This window comes from Postia placenta, assembly GCF_002117355.1.
Source record: "Postia placenta MAD-698-R-SB12 unplaced genomic scaffold POSPLAscaffold_4, whole genome shotgun sequence".
Classification (NCBI taxonomy): Eukaryota; Fungi; Basidiomycota; class Agaricomycetes; order Polyporales; family Adustoporiaceae; genus Rhodonia; species Rhodonia placenta.
Genome location: NW_020169835.1, coordinates 441,563 through 460,060, shown reverse-complemented (window position 1 = coordinate 460,060; position 18,498 = coordinate 441,563). Strand labels below are relative to the sequence as shown.

General features: G+C 52.5%; 5 protein-coding genes across 5 annotated transcripts; 3 read left to right on the top strand and 2 right to left on the bottom strand.

The window, feature by feature from the left end:
* Positions 1-1,273: 1,273 nt before the first annotated feature.
* POSPLADRAFT_1137271 (hypothetical protein) lies at positions 1,274-5,034 on the top strand (the record flags this gene model as incomplete). Its single annotated transcript, XM_024484777.1, has 15 exons — positions 1,274-1,317; positions 1,376-1,410; positions 1,467-1,639; positions 1,686-1,768; positions 1,892-1,952; positions 2,003-2,097; positions 2,151-2,152; positions 2,209-2,346; positions 2,455-2,516; positions 2,569-2,600; positions 2,663-2,846; positions 3,252-3,301; positions 3,373-3,385; positions 3,434-3,701; positions 3,827-5,034. The coding sequence occupies 15 exons, from the start codon at positions 1,274-1,276 to the stop codon at positions 5,032-5,034; spliced, it is 2,448 nt and encodes an 815-aa protein (XP_024340720.1).
* Positions 5,035-5,832: 798 nt separating this feature from the next.
* Positions 5,833-9,672, bottom strand: POSPLADRAFT_1065374 (hypothetical protein; the record flags this gene model as incomplete). Its single annotated transcript, XM_024481936.1, has 4 exons — positions 5,833-6,501; positions 6,564-8,702; positions 9,337-9,456; positions 9,508-9,672. 4 exons carry the CDS (start codon positions 9,670-9,672, stop codon positions 5,995-5,997), a joined length of 2,931 nt encoding a protein of 976 aa, XP_024340719.1. The 3' UTR covers positions 5,833-5,994.
* A 628-nt stretch (positions 9,673-10,300) lies between these two features.
* On the top strand, positions 10,301-11,001 carry POSPLADRAFT_1079472 (hypothetical protein; the record flags this gene model as incomplete). The annotated part of the gene is made up of 2 exons (XM_024482980.1): positions 10,301-10,508; positions 10,562-11,001. Coding segments are annotated over 2 exons (648 nt in total), but the record flags the coding sequence as incomplete, so codon positions are not given.
* Positions 11,002-13,469: 2,468 nt separating this feature from the next.
* Positions 13,470-14,745, bottom strand: POSPLADRAFT_1137829 (hypothetical protein; the record flags this gene model as incomplete). Its single annotated transcript, XM_024484839.1, has 7 exons — positions 13,470-13,652; positions 13,791-13,852; positions 13,961-14,098; positions 14,152-14,153; positions 14,213-14,307; positions 14,441-14,455; positions 14,671-14,745. The coding sequence occupies 7 exons, from the start codon at positions 14,743-14,745 to the stop codon at positions 13,470-13,472; spliced, it is 570 nt and encodes a 189-aa protein (XP_024340717.1).
* A 1,969-nt stretch (positions 14,746-16,714) lies between these two features.
* On the top strand, positions 16,715-18,048 carry POSPLADRAFT_1137016 (hypothetical protein; the record flags this gene model as incomplete). The annotated part of the gene is made up of 3 exons (XM_024484749.1): positions 16,715-16,819; positions 16,870-17,275; positions 17,363-18,048. 3 exons carry the CDS (start codon positions 16,715-16,717, stop codon positions 18,046-18,048), a joined length of 1,197 nt encoding a protein of 398 aa, XP_024340716.1.
* Positions 18,049-18,498: the final 450 nt, after the last annotated feature.

Sequence of the window (18,498 nt, the reverse complement as noted above, 5' to 3'; positions counted from 1 at the left end):
ATCCCCTTTTGGACTGGACAACACACGTGTTTTACCCTTTGGCCGCGTGCATGGCTCTCGCAGGCGTTGTGTTTCAAGTCTGCAGTTGACTCGCCTCGTACATGCCACTTACTAGTGAGGAGACTATGTTTCTTCCCTTTTCAGGGATTTTTGAGTATTCGTCGTAGGCGCTGCACACCGCATGCATTATCTTTTAGAGTCCGATGCCGAGAATAAGTGGAGTCTACATGAAATGTGAAAGACATTGGTTGTAGTGTCGTGCGCACCGCAGTAATAGTCAGTCGCCAGCGCTGTAAGGAGGTTTTTGTGGAAATAGTCATCACAACTGTTTGATGCTGGCGGAAGATCTAGGCCACTCCCAGGGGTTCTATCGTCAGACACGAACATCCGGAGTCGGCGCAGGTCGAAGGGATCGTCTATTCTGCTCTCAGGATCCAGGCTGAAACGGCCAGTTTCGGGAGTAGATCAAATATGATTTCTCACGATCTAGGCGTGGGAATATTGCATACATTCGACGGATCCTGGAGATAACTGTCCCCTTACCAAATTTGAAGGATATCGGTACAAAGAATGACTAATTTTGGAGTGTCGTGGGGTGAAGGGAGCTGTTTAGAGATCGGAGCTCTGTCGGAGAGACTCGTTTAAGTGCTGGCGGGCGATGCCTTTGGACAACAGGCAACAAACACAAACAAGTCACCACAACACCTCGATTTAGTACACGGCGCTAAGTTCAGTACCTACACGTACACCTCGCTGCTATAGAGAGCGATGTACGTTGCTCATCTACAATCTTCAATGATATATAGCCCTTTCCGAATGTGCACTCTGGCGCAGCGCTTGAGATTTAGAAGGGGTACTCACTCAATGCATCGAGTCTTCCATATTTGTACGCCACTGCTGTCGTTGTTCAGATCTTCCGAACAGAGCGTACTGAAAGGCGCCGCGAATACAAGGGTCGTGCCTGTTGCTACCCCAGCCAACATGCGTGGGATAGTAAAACAGCCATTTGAACGCAACCAATTGATTGCCACCTCACATCCGAGGCACCCACTGATCGATTCAGTGCCTTGACAGGCCGTTAAGACAACCTCGGGGTCGTCACTGCCAATCAGCGACAAGGATTCCCTGAAATGTCTCGGCATGACCGCTTGCCAATCACGTACACGAGGCAAGGAAGAGGGTACTGACTGCCAGGTGAAGTATGGTATATTGCCGTGCCTTTATAATGTGATGTGTTCGTCTCGTTTCTCCTCTCCCGTCTTCGTCGTCGCCCATGGGTTCCACTCAAGCTGGTATTGACGTGTACCTGGCGCAGTTGTGAGTACCTTGTCATGTCTGTGGCGTCGCGCCTGTCGAGTTGACGAGTATGTGCCAGCAACTACGAGTGCTATATCTACATTGCAGCGACAGGTAAGCTCCTTGCTCGTTCATGGACTCACGGCGACTCTGATGGCACATATTTCTAGCATTCTATTGCTATGATTACTGTCTTACTTTCTCGGACGAAGTGCGATTCGTTTGGAAAGCCAGGCCGTCGGTTATAGCGGCACTCTTCTACGTGTTCAGGTATACGGCACTCTTCAACACAGTCTTCATGATTCTTGGCCTACATGCCTGGCCAAGCTGGCAATCAGATCGAGTAAGCGGTGTGCTTTCCAAACATTCACCACTGATCGCGCATGCAGAGGTCGTATCAAAACCCGTTGCACGTAGAAGCCGAAGCTAAGAGATTTATCGCAGCTGTACCATCCTCGTACGCACGGAGATGGTATGCAACATACTCCTGCTTTCCAGTTCCGCATGTAAGCATATACCTGACTCCTCGTCGAAATAATTGATGTCCTGTCACAATAGTATTCGGTGCTTTTCGTGTGTATGCCATTTGTGACAGGCGGCTTCTGCCGTTTGTTGCCACATTGCTCCTTGGTTTGATCAACCCGGCCATCTCCATCGTGCGCTCATAACGTATTCCTCTTCATGACAGAGGCTCATATTGACGTAGTACACGTTCATCATCAATGAACCAATCCTGATCACGTTTCCGCGATTAACCTGCGGCCTACAGACACAGGAAGAGTATGCGCAGCTATATGACAAGTGAGTCCTCCGACTTCTCATAACCTGTCAGCGAAGCTTACCATCATCCATAGATGTGCGTACTTCTCTTCTTCGCACAGTTTGCAAGGCTTGACTAACATACTATGGCAGTGATTCAAGGTGCACGGGGATCTTCCTTGCTGTTCGACTTGGTCGTCTTGATCATCACGTGGACGAAGCTCAGGGTTGCCGCGATGGATATTCGGAGCCAAGCGAGGGTCAGTGTTGTGCTGATCAGGGACAGTAAGTGTTTCTACTCTCTTCTTGATGCTGTCGTTGATTTACTTGGGTGAATAGCAACCTTCTACTTCAGGTACGCAGCAACTTCGATGTAAACGTAGTCACAAATACAAACAGCTTTGCACAGTCTGCAGCTTATCGTCAATATTCTTGGAATCAGTATCGGAAGCCTTACTTCCGTAAGTTGAAGTCGACATCGCTATTTGGACACTCATAACACAGAGCCATTAGCTGTTGATACCTATGTCGACCTGGATCGCAATGTAAGTGTGACATCAGAGAGCTTCTAGGTAGGTGAAACATACTGATGCTCATGCTGTGTCAGTTTGACATCCAGTCTCTTATCACGGCTTCTCTTTGACCTGCGCAAGGTCTCTGCGGAAGGCCTCGGCGTGTCCATCACTCACACCATGGGGACTCTTGCCTTCGCTGATGCACATTCTCTTGGAGATGACACAGTCATGGACACACCAGACGTTACCTCCGGTCGTTACCTAGATGAAGAGAATGTCTAAACAAATTGTTATTCATTCTTGTCATCACTGTTCCAGCACAGCACGATCTCATAGCGTGTTGACAGTTTTCACGGTGGGACCCCTCCCCGATTATCCTCACACACAACGGCGACGAATGAACCAAAATGTGGTGATTATCTGGAGACGCGACAGGCCGTAAATGTCTCTTATTTTGTGGTCAGTGTCAGCTATATCGGGTCTTTCTCAGCCGGCACGCGTGGTATGAAGGACCCCCGAAAGCACGCCAACGGCTTCTTTTTTGTTATGATTAAGTTACATAATCTATGCTAAGTTCGGAGCAAGCTGTGATCAACAGACGTGCCCACAAGCACCCATAAAGGTTTTGACTTCCCCTACCCATTTCTGTCGAATTCTGACATTCCCGATCGGGATGCTTAGCGTCCGCGGTCGTTACTCGCGATCCCGACGTCACTGTCCATCCGCACGTGGTACGTCCTCCGCATACATAAACCTCGCTCCCCTTTTACCCCTGTCTCCCTTTCTCACTTTTTCTCCTCAGTCATTGTATCGAGGTACGCTCGTTCTCATCTATCGTACCAAGACTGACGCGACCTTTTCAGGCTTTAGACTCAAATATTCCCCCGCCGCAGAACTCTTGTATCATGTTCCCGTTCCCTCCGTCCGAGATGGAGGCAAATGTCTACTACGCCGGTCTGCCCTCTGCCCCGGCTTTGGTCGCTTGCACTAGCACCACTCCCTGGGAGGCCCCCACAGGCCTGGAGGCGTATCGGAATATCAAGGAGCTGCGCGCGGTCGGCAACCACGCGCTCAAAGAAGCCTGGGAAGACGACTTGGCTAAAGCTCCACGCCCTTCTGGACTCGATGAAGGTGAAGTGGACTAGCACGGATGTCGTCCGCGTCTGGGACGCAGGAGAGCCCTCCACCCCCATCATTCTCTGGATCGGCGTGATGCCCGCATCGCTCGCTGGCAATGACGGCGTCGTCGTGCCGAGAGCTGCTGGTGGAATCCAATATCGCCGACGTCGACGTCGAGATCCGTGAGTCGGTCGTTACCCGCTCGGCCGGTCCCAAGCTCCTCACGCCCACCTACTCTTCCGACTGCACTGTCGATGTTCGCGAGCCTTTTACCACTACGCTCGGTCTACCCATCTGTGCCCAGTCTACGCCTTGGGTGGAGGATACCGGCGGCTTCTTCATCTCAGAGGGCGGAAAACCCGAGAGACTCCTCCTCGTCACCGCTCGCCATGTCGTCTTCCCGCCGGACAAGAATGAGAACAAGCACTTCGAGCATAAGAACGACAGCCAGCGCTGTTGCGATGTCAGGCTCTTCGGCGATGCGGCGTTCAAGAAGTACCTCGAATCTATCAAGGCCGGGATCGGAGGCAAGGCAATTATGGCCCAGTATCAGGAAAGGCGTATCAAGGCGATTGAAGGGAAGGGTGACCCGGCAGCGAACAGGGAGCGCCAGGAGGCCCAGGCCGAGTTGGACAAGGCGATGGCGGTGATGGAAGAGCTTAACGACTTTTACCAGAACATTCTGACTCACTGGGACCTCCCAGAGAGCCGCGTCCTGGGCCATGTGATCCTCTCTCTTCCCATCAGCAGCGGCGAGGGTTATACCGAGGACTGGGCTGCTATCGAAATCGATGCCTCCAAGATCGACGCGAACAATTTCAATGGCAATGCCATCGACCTCGGTACCCACATCCCAGTCGACGAGTTCTCTCGTATGATGTGTTCCAATCCCCGGAATGCCCATTCCTTCACGTATCCGGGCGACCGCCTTCTGAAGCTCAAGGGCACCATTCCAGACGACGAGATGCGTCACCCGACCGCACTCGACGAGAACAACGATCCATGCCTGATCGTGATCAAGCGCGGTAACACCACCAACCTGACTGTCGGCCGTGCCAGCGACATTTGCTCCTACGCCCGTATCTACGACGATAACGACAAAGCCGAGACCTCCAAAGAATGGGCCATCCTTCCGTTCGACTCCAAGTCCGGCCCCTTCTCAGCTAAGGGCGACTCGGGTTCTGTCGTCGTCGATGGCCTCGGACGTATCGGCGGCCTCCTCACTAGCGGTGCTGGCGCAACACCTTCCTTGGACATCGCTTACGCCACGCCCATCAGCTTTCTCCTCAAGCGCATGCAAGAGAATGGGCTCAATCTGGTGAACGCGTCTAGGCAGACCGCCTAGACGCATTCACCACGGTCTGCCTAGACGCGTTCACCAGATTGACTCCTGAAGAAATTCAGCAAGTTATCCTGGAGACACTGGCTGCGAGGCAAAGCCATTTTGTTTCTTTTTTCTCCCCTTCTGCGATTACCTCTTCTTCTTTTCCCCCTTTGATCAGTCGCCACTCGTACTTGATCTTTGTGATGTACTTGGCCTCTTGCGACGAAATGGTATTTTGACATCTTAACCCATGCGCCATGGACTGAAGTCTAGGTAAGATCGACTTGGGCACTCGGTCTAGTACTCTAGAGCTGCGGTGGACTTGTTGCGATCAGCGGCTTCGGACACGACCTCTCTCTTGACGAAGTTGCTGCCATGACTCCCTATGGTTTCGTTTTCAAGACCTCATCGTTATGACATCGGCTTCGTTCTTGAAACTTGATCTTCGTGACATTGTCAGTACGGACACTGAGTTGTTTGGCTCCTGTTCCAACTCCAGCGCAGAATCGACGACCAGTGTACCAAAGTGATGATCCTTCCAAGTACGACAGGCGCAATATCTCTGCTTTCCGTCTTCCGTGTCAGCTTCCAAGGCGGCGCGTGTGGTCTGATTGAGTCCCGACAATACGCCGGCAGCTCCTTAAGATGAATAGATCCTTTTGTTTATCACGTCGAAGTTGAACGTAATCCGTGTCCTCAATCCGGCAGGCTTTTGTTAAACGTGATTTGGAACAAGATGTGATCAGCGGACACGCCCACAAGCACCCATATAGATTTTGTCTCAACGAGTGACGTCCCTCTCCCTCAGACCTCGGCAATCAGCTCTATTAGATGCATCAATTCAATTTACTACTAAACCAATGCACTGTTAGGATACAGAATCACAAGTAAGCAAGCAACAAAGCCATAATGTACACGGAAGATGACTGCAAACACATGCGACACACAGCGGAAACCCCAATATGTTGCACCCTATACCCCTTATACCGTTTCGCTCATTTCTACAGGTAGTTGACTGTAGCCAGATCGTCTTCGGCCACCGACGAGTCCTCTGAGGCCGTTGCCTGCATCGTCGAGCGTAGAACGCAGGCTGTCCCATACTGTCTCACGCGGGATCACCTCGCCCGGCATGACGCTCGATGCGGGCCGTGTCCACCATTTCAGCATCAACGAACTGGTAACCACGCTCACAGATGAGAATGCCATGGCCGCACCGGCCATCATGGGATGTAGGCGAAGACCGAATGGAAGGAAAAAGCCCATCGCAAGAGGGATGCCAAGCAGGTTGTAGACGCATGCCCACACCAGGTTTCGCCGGATAGTCGAGAAGATGGCGCGGGACAAATAGAGAGCGGCTACAACGTCAAGGAGGTCAGAGCGCATGAGCACGATGTCGGCTGCTTCAATCGCGACTGACGTCCCAGAAGACAATGCGATGCCGACAGAAGCTGCTACAAGCGAAGGCGAGTCATTGATACCATCGCCCACCTGTTCCGGTAGCGTCGTTAGCGGGTTAGATCAAGATCAAGAAACCTCGACTCTCTACATACCATTGCAACGCCGCCCTTGTCTTTCTCTATCAACTCGACAATAACAGAGGCTTTGCCCTTGGGACTCATGTTCGCCCAGACACCTTCAGGCTTGATGCCAACCTTCCTTGCCACAGCGAGAGCAGTGCCCATGCCATCGCCGGTCATCATGTTCACCTCGATCCCCAAGTCCTGCATTGCCTTGATTGCATGGATCGACGACGGCCTTGGTGCGTCCGAGAGCGCAATGGACATGACGGGTGATGGACGCATCGCGGGGCTAGATACGGACACGAAGATGGTAGTGAGGCCCTGTGTTTCTTCCTCCCTATTGAAAACTGACAACGCCTCTGGCAGCTGAGCATCGTCGGACTGCATGATGAACCGTGCTGTCCCGACATACACGACGTACTGTGCCTTCTTGTCTGTGATTGTGATAGTCGCTTTGACCCCAGCACCAGGAACGCCTTCGAAGGCATCGATGACGACCTCGGGGATAGCCATGATAGCCTTGCCCAAGAGGTCTTTGCCATACACGGCGACGGCCTTGGCCAGAGGGTGTTCCGACCGCGCCTCTGTAGCAGCGACCATAGCGATGATTTCCGCACGAGTGAGACCCTCAGCGCACTTCGCGCGCAGGAAGACCTCGCCAGCTCCCACCTGTTCTTCGTAATCGGTGGCAGGTACCCATGCTGCGTCGACCACCGTGAGCTTCCCCTCCGTCACAGTACCTGTCTTGTCCAGCACGATCCTCTTGATAGACCTGCTGGCCTCAAGCGCGCGCCCACCCTTGATCAAGATGCCGTTCTTCGCGCCTACTCCAGTTCCGACCATGATCGCAGTGGGCGTGCTTAGTCCGAGCGCGCACGGACACGCAACGACGACGACAGAAATGCACAGCTGCAGACATACCGCGAGCTTACTCGTGCCTGGCATGCGGAACATCTCCGGCAGCGCGGTGTCCGAAATAGCATGCGAGATGACCATCCATCCGAAGAAGGTGACGACAGCGAGCGAGATAACGGCGGGCACAAAATAGCCTGCGACCTTGTCCGCGAATGCCTGGATGGGCGCCTTGGACGTCTGCGCCTCCTCCACGAGCTTGACGATCTGCGCAAGCGCCGTATCCTTGCCTGCCCGCGTCACCCGCATATCGAATGTCCCGAGACCGTTGACCGTCCCGCCAATGACGCTGTCGCCAATTTGCTTTTGGACGGGAACGGGTTCGCCCGTGACTGCGCTCTCGTCCACGGTCGAGGTGCCCTTAACGACGGTACCATCGGCGGGCACCTTGTCACCCGGCACAAGCTTGACGATGTCATTGACCTGCACAAGCTCCGTCGGAATCTTCTTCTCCTGCGTGCACGACGGGGCGTCAGTGTAAATGGTGGCCATAGAAGGCGCCAGCGCCATGAGGTCTGTGAGCGCTGCGCTCGTACGACCCTTCGCCCTGTTCTCGAGATAGCGCCCGAGCGAGACAAACATGATCAACATAGTGCTCGTGTCAAAGAAAACGAAAGGGTGGTAGTCAGGGTCGCGTTTGAATACGGCGTAGATCATCGCTCCCAGGGAGTAAAAGTAGGCAGCAGACGTGCCGAGCATGACGAGGACGTCCATCGTTGGGCTTCCGTGTCGGAGCGCCTTATACGCGTTTCGGTAGAACTTCTGTCCGATCCAGAACTGCGCAGGAGTCGTGAGGCATAGAAGAAGAATGTCGCCAAAGTAGAGACCGGGGACTATACGCCATGCTACCAGCATGCAGATCCCAGGTATGCGGGGGGCGATCATGCTGATGAAGAACACGGGCACCGCGAAACCGAGACTCCAGCGGAAGCGATCGCGCCATTCCTGGATCTCCTTCGTCCGCGTGAGTGAGCGGAGCTGCGTCGCATCCTCCTGGTCGGACAGCATGGCATCGAAGCCCATCTCCTCTATGCGCTCCACCATCTCTCGCGGTCCGGTTAGTGTGCGGTCAAATTCGACCTTGCATGTCTCCGTTGCCAACGACACGGCAACACTGTTGATGCCTGGCATGGCACTGAGCTGTGTCTCCACCGTCGACGTGCAGGATGAACATGTCATGCCGTATATTCTGAGGGTCACGACATCCGAGCGAGATGGGGGGATGACTGTTGCATCGAACCCGATGTCAGATATTTCCTATAGATAATTCGTGAGTATCGCATGAACGATTGATGGTCGTATAACGGGGTCAACTGGAAGAATTTCACCGATTCTGCGATTGCCGCCGCATCGCACAGCACGAGCTGTCACAAAGGCGACAGCTGTAACGTTGCGACACATTCGAGGTAGCGGGAGCCCCGAGCTTAGCCGCAAGGAGCTCTCTACCTCCCCACTCTGACCTCACCGGTCGGGAACAATAGATACAAAGAATAACTGAGAGACCCGAAACGGCCTAGACCTTGGGGCATACCGCCACACTACTTCTTTGTAGCATATCATCATATACTCGATAGGGAGGGGCTCGTGCTGCACAGTCGAATGTAACGTTGCTGCGAGGTGAAGTTGAGGTGCTGTGAGGGGTCGGAGGTGACTCTGTATCAACCTTACAACGACCGACAAGTGCGGATGGAGGACAGACATCCGCTCAACGGGGTTCATAGCGATCTTCAGGAGCCTCGAGTATGTTGCCGAGCATCTTGGGAGGCTCCCCCTCGCAGCATGCTAACCCGAATGAAACCCGTCGGGGACTTCAGCCTCTGGGGGTAACCGACGATCGAGGCAACAACCAAAGCCGACCAAGCAGACTGACTGGCAAGGAATGGGAACTCACATTCACAATCTTGTCTGAGTTCCAGACGTTTGAATCGTACTCGACGACACCTCGTTCGGCGAGCAAGGCAACTTTGACGGAATAGATGCCTGGCTGCGTTCGGAGCATGCCTTCTATTGACTGTTGGGCCGTTGAGAACGGCTGTTTACCGGGCTGGAATGTGTTGCTCACCTCAACACAAGCACCACATGTCATCCCCTCAATCCTCAGCTCACACTTCTCAGCCGCCAGCCCTTCGCTTTCTAGAGGCTCGTCTTCGGAGACGGGCAACTCCACTTTGCCCGCCACAGGAGCAGCTGAGCTCCCGAGGAGATTCGTAATGGCCGAGAGAGACATTGAGTGTTATCGAAACGAGCTCGTAAGGTGCATCCAGGCGATGACGGAGAATGAGTATAAAAGGGCGCGCCTGCGCTAGTCCGGTCGGTGCAATGCTGAGTGAGCTGGGCGCTGTGTTCGTGTTTGAGATTGACTTGAGTCAAGACACGAGTACAGGGCGGCAGATAGTCTCAATGCGCCGAGTGCGGTGATTGAAAGAGTGTGTATGGCTGGAAGCCGTCGCTGCCGTCGACGAGGAAGATGAATGCTATTACGCCATTACCAAGATGTTACGCATAACTATCTCCCTTTGGATATTTGTTGTCACTCGTTTACATAAGTATATCCAGATTATGCAAAATACTTATCCTCTCCACTTACGGCTACTACATCATAGTTCTCTCATCATTGCCGTTCTGGCAGCCACTTTCTCGCGCTGCATCACCTTCGCCGACCCGGAGGCATGAATAGTCCCATTGGCAGTGTATTCTTAGGCGACGTGCAAAGGCATCGAATTCTGGCATCGACACCGCCATCTTCGCCCCCACCCCATATGTCACTATCACCTTCGGGATCCATGAACACCATTCATGAGCTTGACTTCGAAGTGGTAGAACAACCCAAAGCAATCCCTCCAACCCCACCACCCCCACCCTCAATTCCACCTGCGTTGTCGCTTGACCTGCGTCTGAGATGGCTTGAGACGTTGCTCTATGGCGCGCGGCCAGAGGGCCCGGACCGCAAGCACACCGAGGTCAAGAATGGAGAGACCCTTGCCCGACGCGCTGCCGAGCTGCAGCACACGTTGGACGACGTTGTGCAGAGCAACGATGGGCTGCGCAGGTTTATGGAACACTGTATGTCTGCCTCCCACGTCCATCCTTGACATGACATGCCGAACACATCGCAGACGACCAACACGCGCAGTACCTCACTCCGGCGTTTGCGCTCTCCGGCATCATTCCAGCGCCCCCAACGTATGAGAACATGTCATCCAGCGAGCTCGAAGCATTCCTCACGGAGATGGAGCCGGACATCCGGGCAGCAGAACGCGACCTCCGCGAGATTAAGACGCTCGAGGATAAGGGTGTGACTGGCGCTGGAAAGCTCGCTAACTACAAGGATCTTCAACCTCGTTTGGACGTATTGTTGAAGGCCCATCAGGAAGACGCAGAGAAAGCCGCGACGCTAGAGGCACGTATTTCAGGTCTCATGGACCGGTATGCCACTCGAATAGACACGCTTTCTGAACTCTTTGTCGCGTGGGACGACGCGCTACGGGATGCCGAGGAAAAGGCGCGCGCTGCAGAGCGGGACAAGGAAGAAAGGAAGAAACTTGGATATGAATGAGGTTATGCTACCATACCCTAGTATGTACTGCCAACTTGTGAAGCGCATAAGACCTCATATATTTCTAGATGTACGTAGATACCCCGCTGCGATGTCATTCTTGTCCAGCTCCTCTTTGCGTTCCAGCTGTGACAATGAGCTGATGCATCGCTTCTAAGCACCTCTGAGCGAGAGGTACTGGTATTGTGACGCAAGGTCCGCCGATAAACGAAGAATTTGTCTGTTTGTGGCGTCTTGTTTTTACTATGTCAATCTATCCTGACCCAATCCGACCAAATGTATGATATAGAGCATCACACCCATCTCTAAAACACAGTATTTGCAAATAAGCGATGTTATTAGCTGACGGTCATCGCGTCACAAGTCGACTACCAATGTTAATCTCTAAGCCCCGACGTTGATATCAGCGTTCTTTCACAGATTGGCCCATTGGCCTCTACAAACAATTAGCCGGGACGCTTGGACCCACTCCGCCTGATTGGGCCTTGTGGCGACTCCCAGAACAATACGCTCGGTGCGCTTTAAAGCGCCGGCGATGGTGGCACTTTTTCGTATAAATAACCCCTAGGGTTGCTTTCACTCCGTCGAACGTTCCTCTCCCACTGCAGTGATGACACTCCTGCCAAGCCTCCCAACAATGTATCTAGCTTCCACGCGTTCGCTATCATTCTTCCTAACCATCCATACAACCGACGCCATCAGCGATGTGCTACCGACGGTCTCCCTCTGGCTATCAGCATCCTCACCCATCTCGCGCAGCCTGAAATGGAGAAGGCCGAGTCTTCATGGAGACGTTGGTAGAAGACAGGACCGACCGTTGCCCCCGGAGATGACGGGCCAGCTTTTCTGGAAGCTTCCAGATGCATCGCGCTGTGTGGCGCGGTCACATATATAATGAACCCGTATGTCACTACGTTAGCTCAGACATTCAGCACTCACAACAAATACTCAAAGTTATAACGCGCCATTCAATGCACTGGGCCTCGCGCTCAGTGAATTGACCCGCTCCTCCTATCAGTACACCTCAGGCGCATTTCGAGCCATACATCACACAGCGGACTACAATTACCGGTGAAGTCTGTGTTGAACCCTCGACACCACCTTCGTAACTGCTCGAACCTGTCATGAGCGAAGAAGGCCCGCGCGCGATGTCATCGCCAGGGATAGCTTGTATGAGAGACTCGCAAGGCTCGCCAATACTCGACCATGAAGAGCGTGTATACAAGCGAAGTTCGTCGCCGATTCACTCCTTCCTGATGTCACAAACTGAACATGATGGTACAGTTGCTTGGCCGCGTCCTGAATCCATCCCGCACATCCTCATCAATGCTTCTGCGCCCATCATGTTAGCAGCCGGTCTCATGCAGTGGCAGGGCGGCCAGCTGGATATCATGGCCCTCGCTAGAAATCGATAAACTCGCGGATCAAATAGCTATCACTTCCCATGACCACCGCAGATTTACAGACAGCAAAAGGACCCGGCAAGGCCTGGACGTGCACATTCACCGGCCACACGTCACACACGAACACAGCAATACCACTCCCTATTCATACGACCGGCATAGCTAAGCTCTGTAAATTTGGCGAACTCTTCGGGAAGAGCCATCAGGTGCTGGCAGTGCTATAAACAATCCCATGCACCGATGCCATCATTCGCCCCGGTGTTGTGGCTTACCGCGGGGAGTTCTCCGTGCGGGGTCATACCACTGGCGTGAATGTAACAACGAGACAGTCAAAGAGGGTATGTACAGCACCTGTTATTGACTTCATACTGGAATCAGCCATCGACCTATTGGCTGGCAATGCTGTTGTTGAGAATCCGGATGGCTCTTCAGACTGAAGGAAATCAAGAGAACCTTCTTGACTGCTTACTCGTGCTGAAGTGCCACGGGGACATTGATGAGCTGTGCTCAATTTTGATTAATGCAAAGCTTTCCAGGACAACGTGCCCCGCGTACAAGTGAATCTGCATCATGGGCCGTACCGCGATTTGACTCAGCCTGATTTCGAACACCGATTGCTCTAAACAGTTTCAGCAAGCTCATGATACGTTCGGTTGGATGTGAAGGGGTACAGGCCGGCAGACGAATCCTGGGAGTGGCTGCACATGCCGGCGCGCAGACGTCGCCAGACGGAGCTGTCAGCTACCTCACTTTGAGGACTTCAAGTAGTTTAGTCTACATTTACATTTGAGCAGAGCATGAACAGAGCATCATGTCATGTTCGAGGACTCCGACGTTGATTTCGTACTACGCCACCTGCCATAAATAACGGCGCGTCTCCAAGTATCAGAACTATGGTCACGACTTCACGCGTTGGCACCATTCCCGCGTACGCGAGAGCCTCTGTTTCATATATATAACGTTCATTGCGTACGATGTGGAATTTCGAACGTCAGTGTGGCCACTTGTTATGCGGTGGCAATCATCGAAGGAATGGGATGCCATGGCAAACAACGAAGATATGATTTAGATCGCCTCTGCATCTAGATGTCGATCGGAGGTAACGTCATCTTCAAATACAAATAGATCGGGACCAGCAAAAGCAAGAGTCATAGAGTGCGTAAGCGACACGCCGAGACCTTCAGCAGCGACCTTGCGTAAGTCGAACAGGAGCCGTGATAGGAGGCTAGACGTTAGGCTGAAATAACTCTAGAATAAGTACGTCTCGCCGAAATAGCAGGCCGCTACACTGACACTGCAATCCAGGTCGATATGGGTACAAGAAACTGTTCACCAGGTCATGTCATGAGTGCCAGTTCCCGGACAGTAGGAGTGATCGCGACTTACAACAGTCACGCTTCCCCTGCTGATTCCAAGAATATTGACGATACGCTGCAGGCTACACAGAACTGTTTGTATTTGTTACTACGTTTACACCGAGGTTGCTGCGTACCTGAAGTAGAACGTTGCTATCCAACCCAGTAAGTCAACAACAACATCAGGACGAGTATGGAAACACTTACTGTCCCTGATCAGCACAACACTGACCCTCGCTTGGCTCCGAATATCCATCGCGGCAGCCCTGAGCTTCGTCCACGTGATGATCAAGACGACCAAGTCGAACAGCAAGGAGGATCCCCGTGCACCTTGGATCACTGCCATAGTATGTTAGTCAAGCCTTGCAAACTGTGAGAAGAGAGGTACATACATCTATGGGTAATGGTAAGCGTCGCTGAGTCTGACAGGCTATGAGAGGTCGGAGGACTCACTTGGTATATAGCTGCACATACTTTCCTTGCGTATGCAGGCCGCAGGTCAATCGCGGAAACGTGACCAGGATTGGTTCATTGATGATGAACGTGTACTATGTCAATATGAGCCTTCGTCATGAAGAGGAATATATTATGAGCACACGATGGAGATCGCCGGGTTGATCAAGCCAAGGAGCAATGTAACAACAAACGGCAAAAGCCGCCTGTCACAAATTGCGTACACACGAAGAGCGGCGAATACTATGGTGACATATCATCAACTATTTCGATGAAGACACGAGCATAGGCTTACATGCAGCAGTAGAAAGCAAGAGTATGTCACATGTCATTTGCGTGCGTAGAAGGATGCTACAGCTGTGGATAAACTTCAATCTTCCACTTTTGCGTGTCATAATTCCGCATCTGACCTCTACGTGCTATGTTAGCTGCGAACGAAGGGAAAGTAAGCGACATACTCGCTCAGACTGCCAACTTGGCCAGGAATGTAGACCAAGAATCATGAACGCCGTGTTGAGGAGTGCTGTGTACATGAAGACGAAGAAGAGTATACCGATAACTGACAATTTGGCTCTCCAGACAAGCGATATCTCGTCCGCTAGGGTAAGACAATAGTCGTAACAAAAGAACGCTGGAGGTGACCGACATCGGAGTCATGATGAGGACTTCACATTCCAAGCAAAGACTCTACCTGTCGCGGCGATATAAATATAGCATTGGTAGTTGCTGATGTACATTCGTCAGAATGATATCATGCACCATGCCTGAGATAGGCTTCGGATGCGGCCCAACATGGAACTTAAAATTGCTCCAAGTATAAGTCAGTACCAGCTCCATTGAACCCCATGGATAACGATTAGAAGAAGGCAGGGACGAGAGCGACATACAAATGTGCAGAGCTTGGATACGTCTTGGAATATATTCATCACTGTATGCCTTGGGGAGGAGGCATCCGTCTCCAGTGTCTCACGTCGCATAGTATAACAAAAGGTTATGGTCCTTGTAATTGCTATGTCCTTTAGGCATGATCAATTAGTACTACAACGGCAATGGATATAATATTAATGCATGATCTTGACAGGGACGGGGATATGAAGTGGGATTGGCTCGGGATCTACTTTCCGGCAGCCCTGTTGTTACGACCGCAGGGGAACACCCAAGCCACTTCTACTAGGTGCCAAAGCCGCCATTTACATGTCGCTGAGAAAAAGCGAGACACAAGCGACCAAAATAAGCGATAAGGATCTCCCGGGATATTTGGTGTTGCTTGGTTTTGTGGACGCGTAACCGCGTGCACGTGATCGAAGTAAACGGCGCGGAAACGTCAGTTCGACTCGGAGCGAAACTTTTTTTCTCAACCCTTAGACGGGCTCCTTATCTAACGGGACATTCCACTTTCTGTGCGTTGAAGAAAATACTGAGTGGTAAGCTCCCTCTCTCCCGGGAGCATCGCGTGCGTCAAAGCAAGACGATCAATTCAGTTCGGGACAAACGAGGTCGCTGTTGTCTTCCTACTGGTTACTGCCGCTTGACACTGGCAACCGCGTACATTTTATTGTTCCTGTTTGTGTCACGACCTTGTACATTGCTATGCTGATAACAATGAACAAGAAGCAGTGACTGACAGGTCAATTCCACAATCCTCCCAAATGAGGACGACACCAGGTGCGTACGCGTGTATTCGTCCCGGCTATACTTCTTCAATTGACACCGTTTCCGTTTGTCTTTCTTCAGTTATATTACTCTATGGAGGCACTGCTGTGACCTGCCTAACGCGTCATGGAGACCTTGTACTCCGGTGCTGGGAGCCGACTTCCATCCTGCGCACAGCGTATCTGACGCTGCAGCAATCAGGATATATAAGCGTGCATTGTGGTCCCACCGAGCCGTCAGAGCTCCTGGTACGCTCTCCGTCCTGTCATCTTGACCTTTGTCATGGATGGAGACTGAGCTGGTGTCCCTAAGTGCGTGGACAGGTAAATGAAATGGCCCATATAATCAGATGTGTTCTTCGTGCGCAAGTGGTAGCTCAACTGGCTGTGCTTTTCATACGTTCTGGCCGCTACTGTCATTCGTCTTGGACTTCCGATGGAATGTGCACCGCTCGTGCCAGGCGTACGGTATCTTGTGGAGCCGCCTCTCGCCTGGGCTGAGCATCGCATTTCGTTCCCTGTCATGCGCGGCCGTGGCACCCGACGCCGGGCTCCCGAATTAAACCTTGCGCTCTCAGTGCCTCGCCTAGTCGGATTGCGCAGTCCTCGCGATTCTCATAGACGTCCCCCTATCTGTCTGTGCTGTCTCTAGCAGTGACAGCACTTCTCGAGGCGATATCGTGTAGAATGGAGGTCGGCGATGCTGTTCGCTCATGCGGTCTGTAAGTCTCGGCCTGTGCCGCCCTGTTAAGCGGGAGGTGCGGTGCGCCGGAGTACCCTCTTCCTTGTACCTTGATACAGTCATCCTTGTATCCCGGCACCCTTCACTCCGCATCTCCGCGCAACATCCATGTCTCGACTTCAGCGACCGCCTCGAGGATTACAACAGCGTGATGAGGTCGAAAGGAACAGGAAAGAAGACAACAAGACGCAATATGTGCGGAAACTATCAGGCGTATGTCGCCCGACCGTTGATTTCCATACGCGACTCATGAGGCGTTGCAGACAACTGTTCATGGGGAGCGGCTGTTCGGGCGATTCACTGCAAAAACTCCCAATGCGCCCGGGGTGTTGGGTGTACTAGACGTTTCCGGTCCACCCCCCTCGATCGTCGCGGAGCACGGATGGACGTCGTCCAATGCTTATATGCTGCTGTCGACTCGAGGAGACCACCGAGAGGTTTTAACGTACGATCCCATCTACGGCGCTCGACACATACCTCTTCCTGCGGCCGAACAGCGCCTTCCCAGTATCATCGTCGACAATACATCGTTTACGCAGCAGTCTTCGCTGGGGCTCGCGCTAGATGTATTTGGAGGAACCGACTTGCCCTCGGCCGTCAATGATCCGCCTTCCGCGGATAGTCATCTCGTCCCGAGGTCAACTGAGTCTTCGTGTCAGCGAGGCACAGGTACGCTAGTCATTCGTAAGTTCGTAGGGTTTTCTCTATGATGCTTATTGTTTGTCTTCTTAGCGCCTTCTAAACACGTCCCAACAGCTCATTCGTACGTGCCCGCTATGGCGGCAATTGGTCCTGTTCAGCAGGCTTCGTTCCCGACTCAGCTCAACTCCATACGTGCTCCGCTGGCCATCACAATATCGGACCCTGGGCAGATCTTTGCGATCCACTCGACGTCAGCCCTATTACCATCACTCCCAACCAGGATCTCGATGGACGACAGACGATCGCCAACATGCAACTCGCAGTACGGCGCCGATCTCGTGGCACTGCCTAGGGTCCCGCGTACTTGGGATCTCACCCCTTCTATGACGCACGATCTTATACTGCGGCCTTCGAACCCCCTTGCAAAACAGCTCTTCCAACCTGCGTTGTCTTCGATGAGAGCGATCCCGGGCGACTATGGGGAGATCCGTGTGCGCGATCATCTATATGGTTCTCGCCCTATACCGCTCTCAGAAGCCGAGCGCCTGATGGACGATCATGTCGAAGAAGCCTTACCGCATACGGGAGAATCCACGGCAATGCTACCGAGTCTTACTTGGAGCACTACATCCATATCTGCGCCTATGCATCCGACATTGCTGCCAACCCGAGCTCAGGCGAAATCGGGCGCTTCGTGTCAGGATACACCAGTGGTGCATGGACTCGAAAATTCACGTCAATCAACACCGAGGATTCAGCTCATATACAGGACGGGGCTGAGAAAACTCTTGCTGCCGTAGTAGGATATTTTGCGGAACATTTCGGATAGCATTCCGGGTACGAGAAACGTCAACACATCATGTCTGGTATTTTACACTTTCCCTCCCACTTTTCTCGTCTTACTGTACTATTCTTGTCGAACCCATCTGAGAAGAAGTAGAATTAAGCGTGATAGTCGCAGCATGGGAAATGTGTAGTGCTAAACGCGCAGACTTTGTACTCTGTAGCCGTTTCGTTTGGATTGAAGAGGATCCGAGTCACCAGAGGTTCGGATAGTATACATGATGGGGCAGTCACGCGCAAGCATCAAAGCTGTCAGCGCATAACTGCGCAGCCGCTTTTGTGCCTGTATATGGACTCAGATGCATGCTATCGATCTGACCATTGAGCACATACTCGGCAAATGGACGAGCATGCTCCCATGAAGTCACTCCATCACTAACCACTGCTTACGAGTTACGCGTAACGTT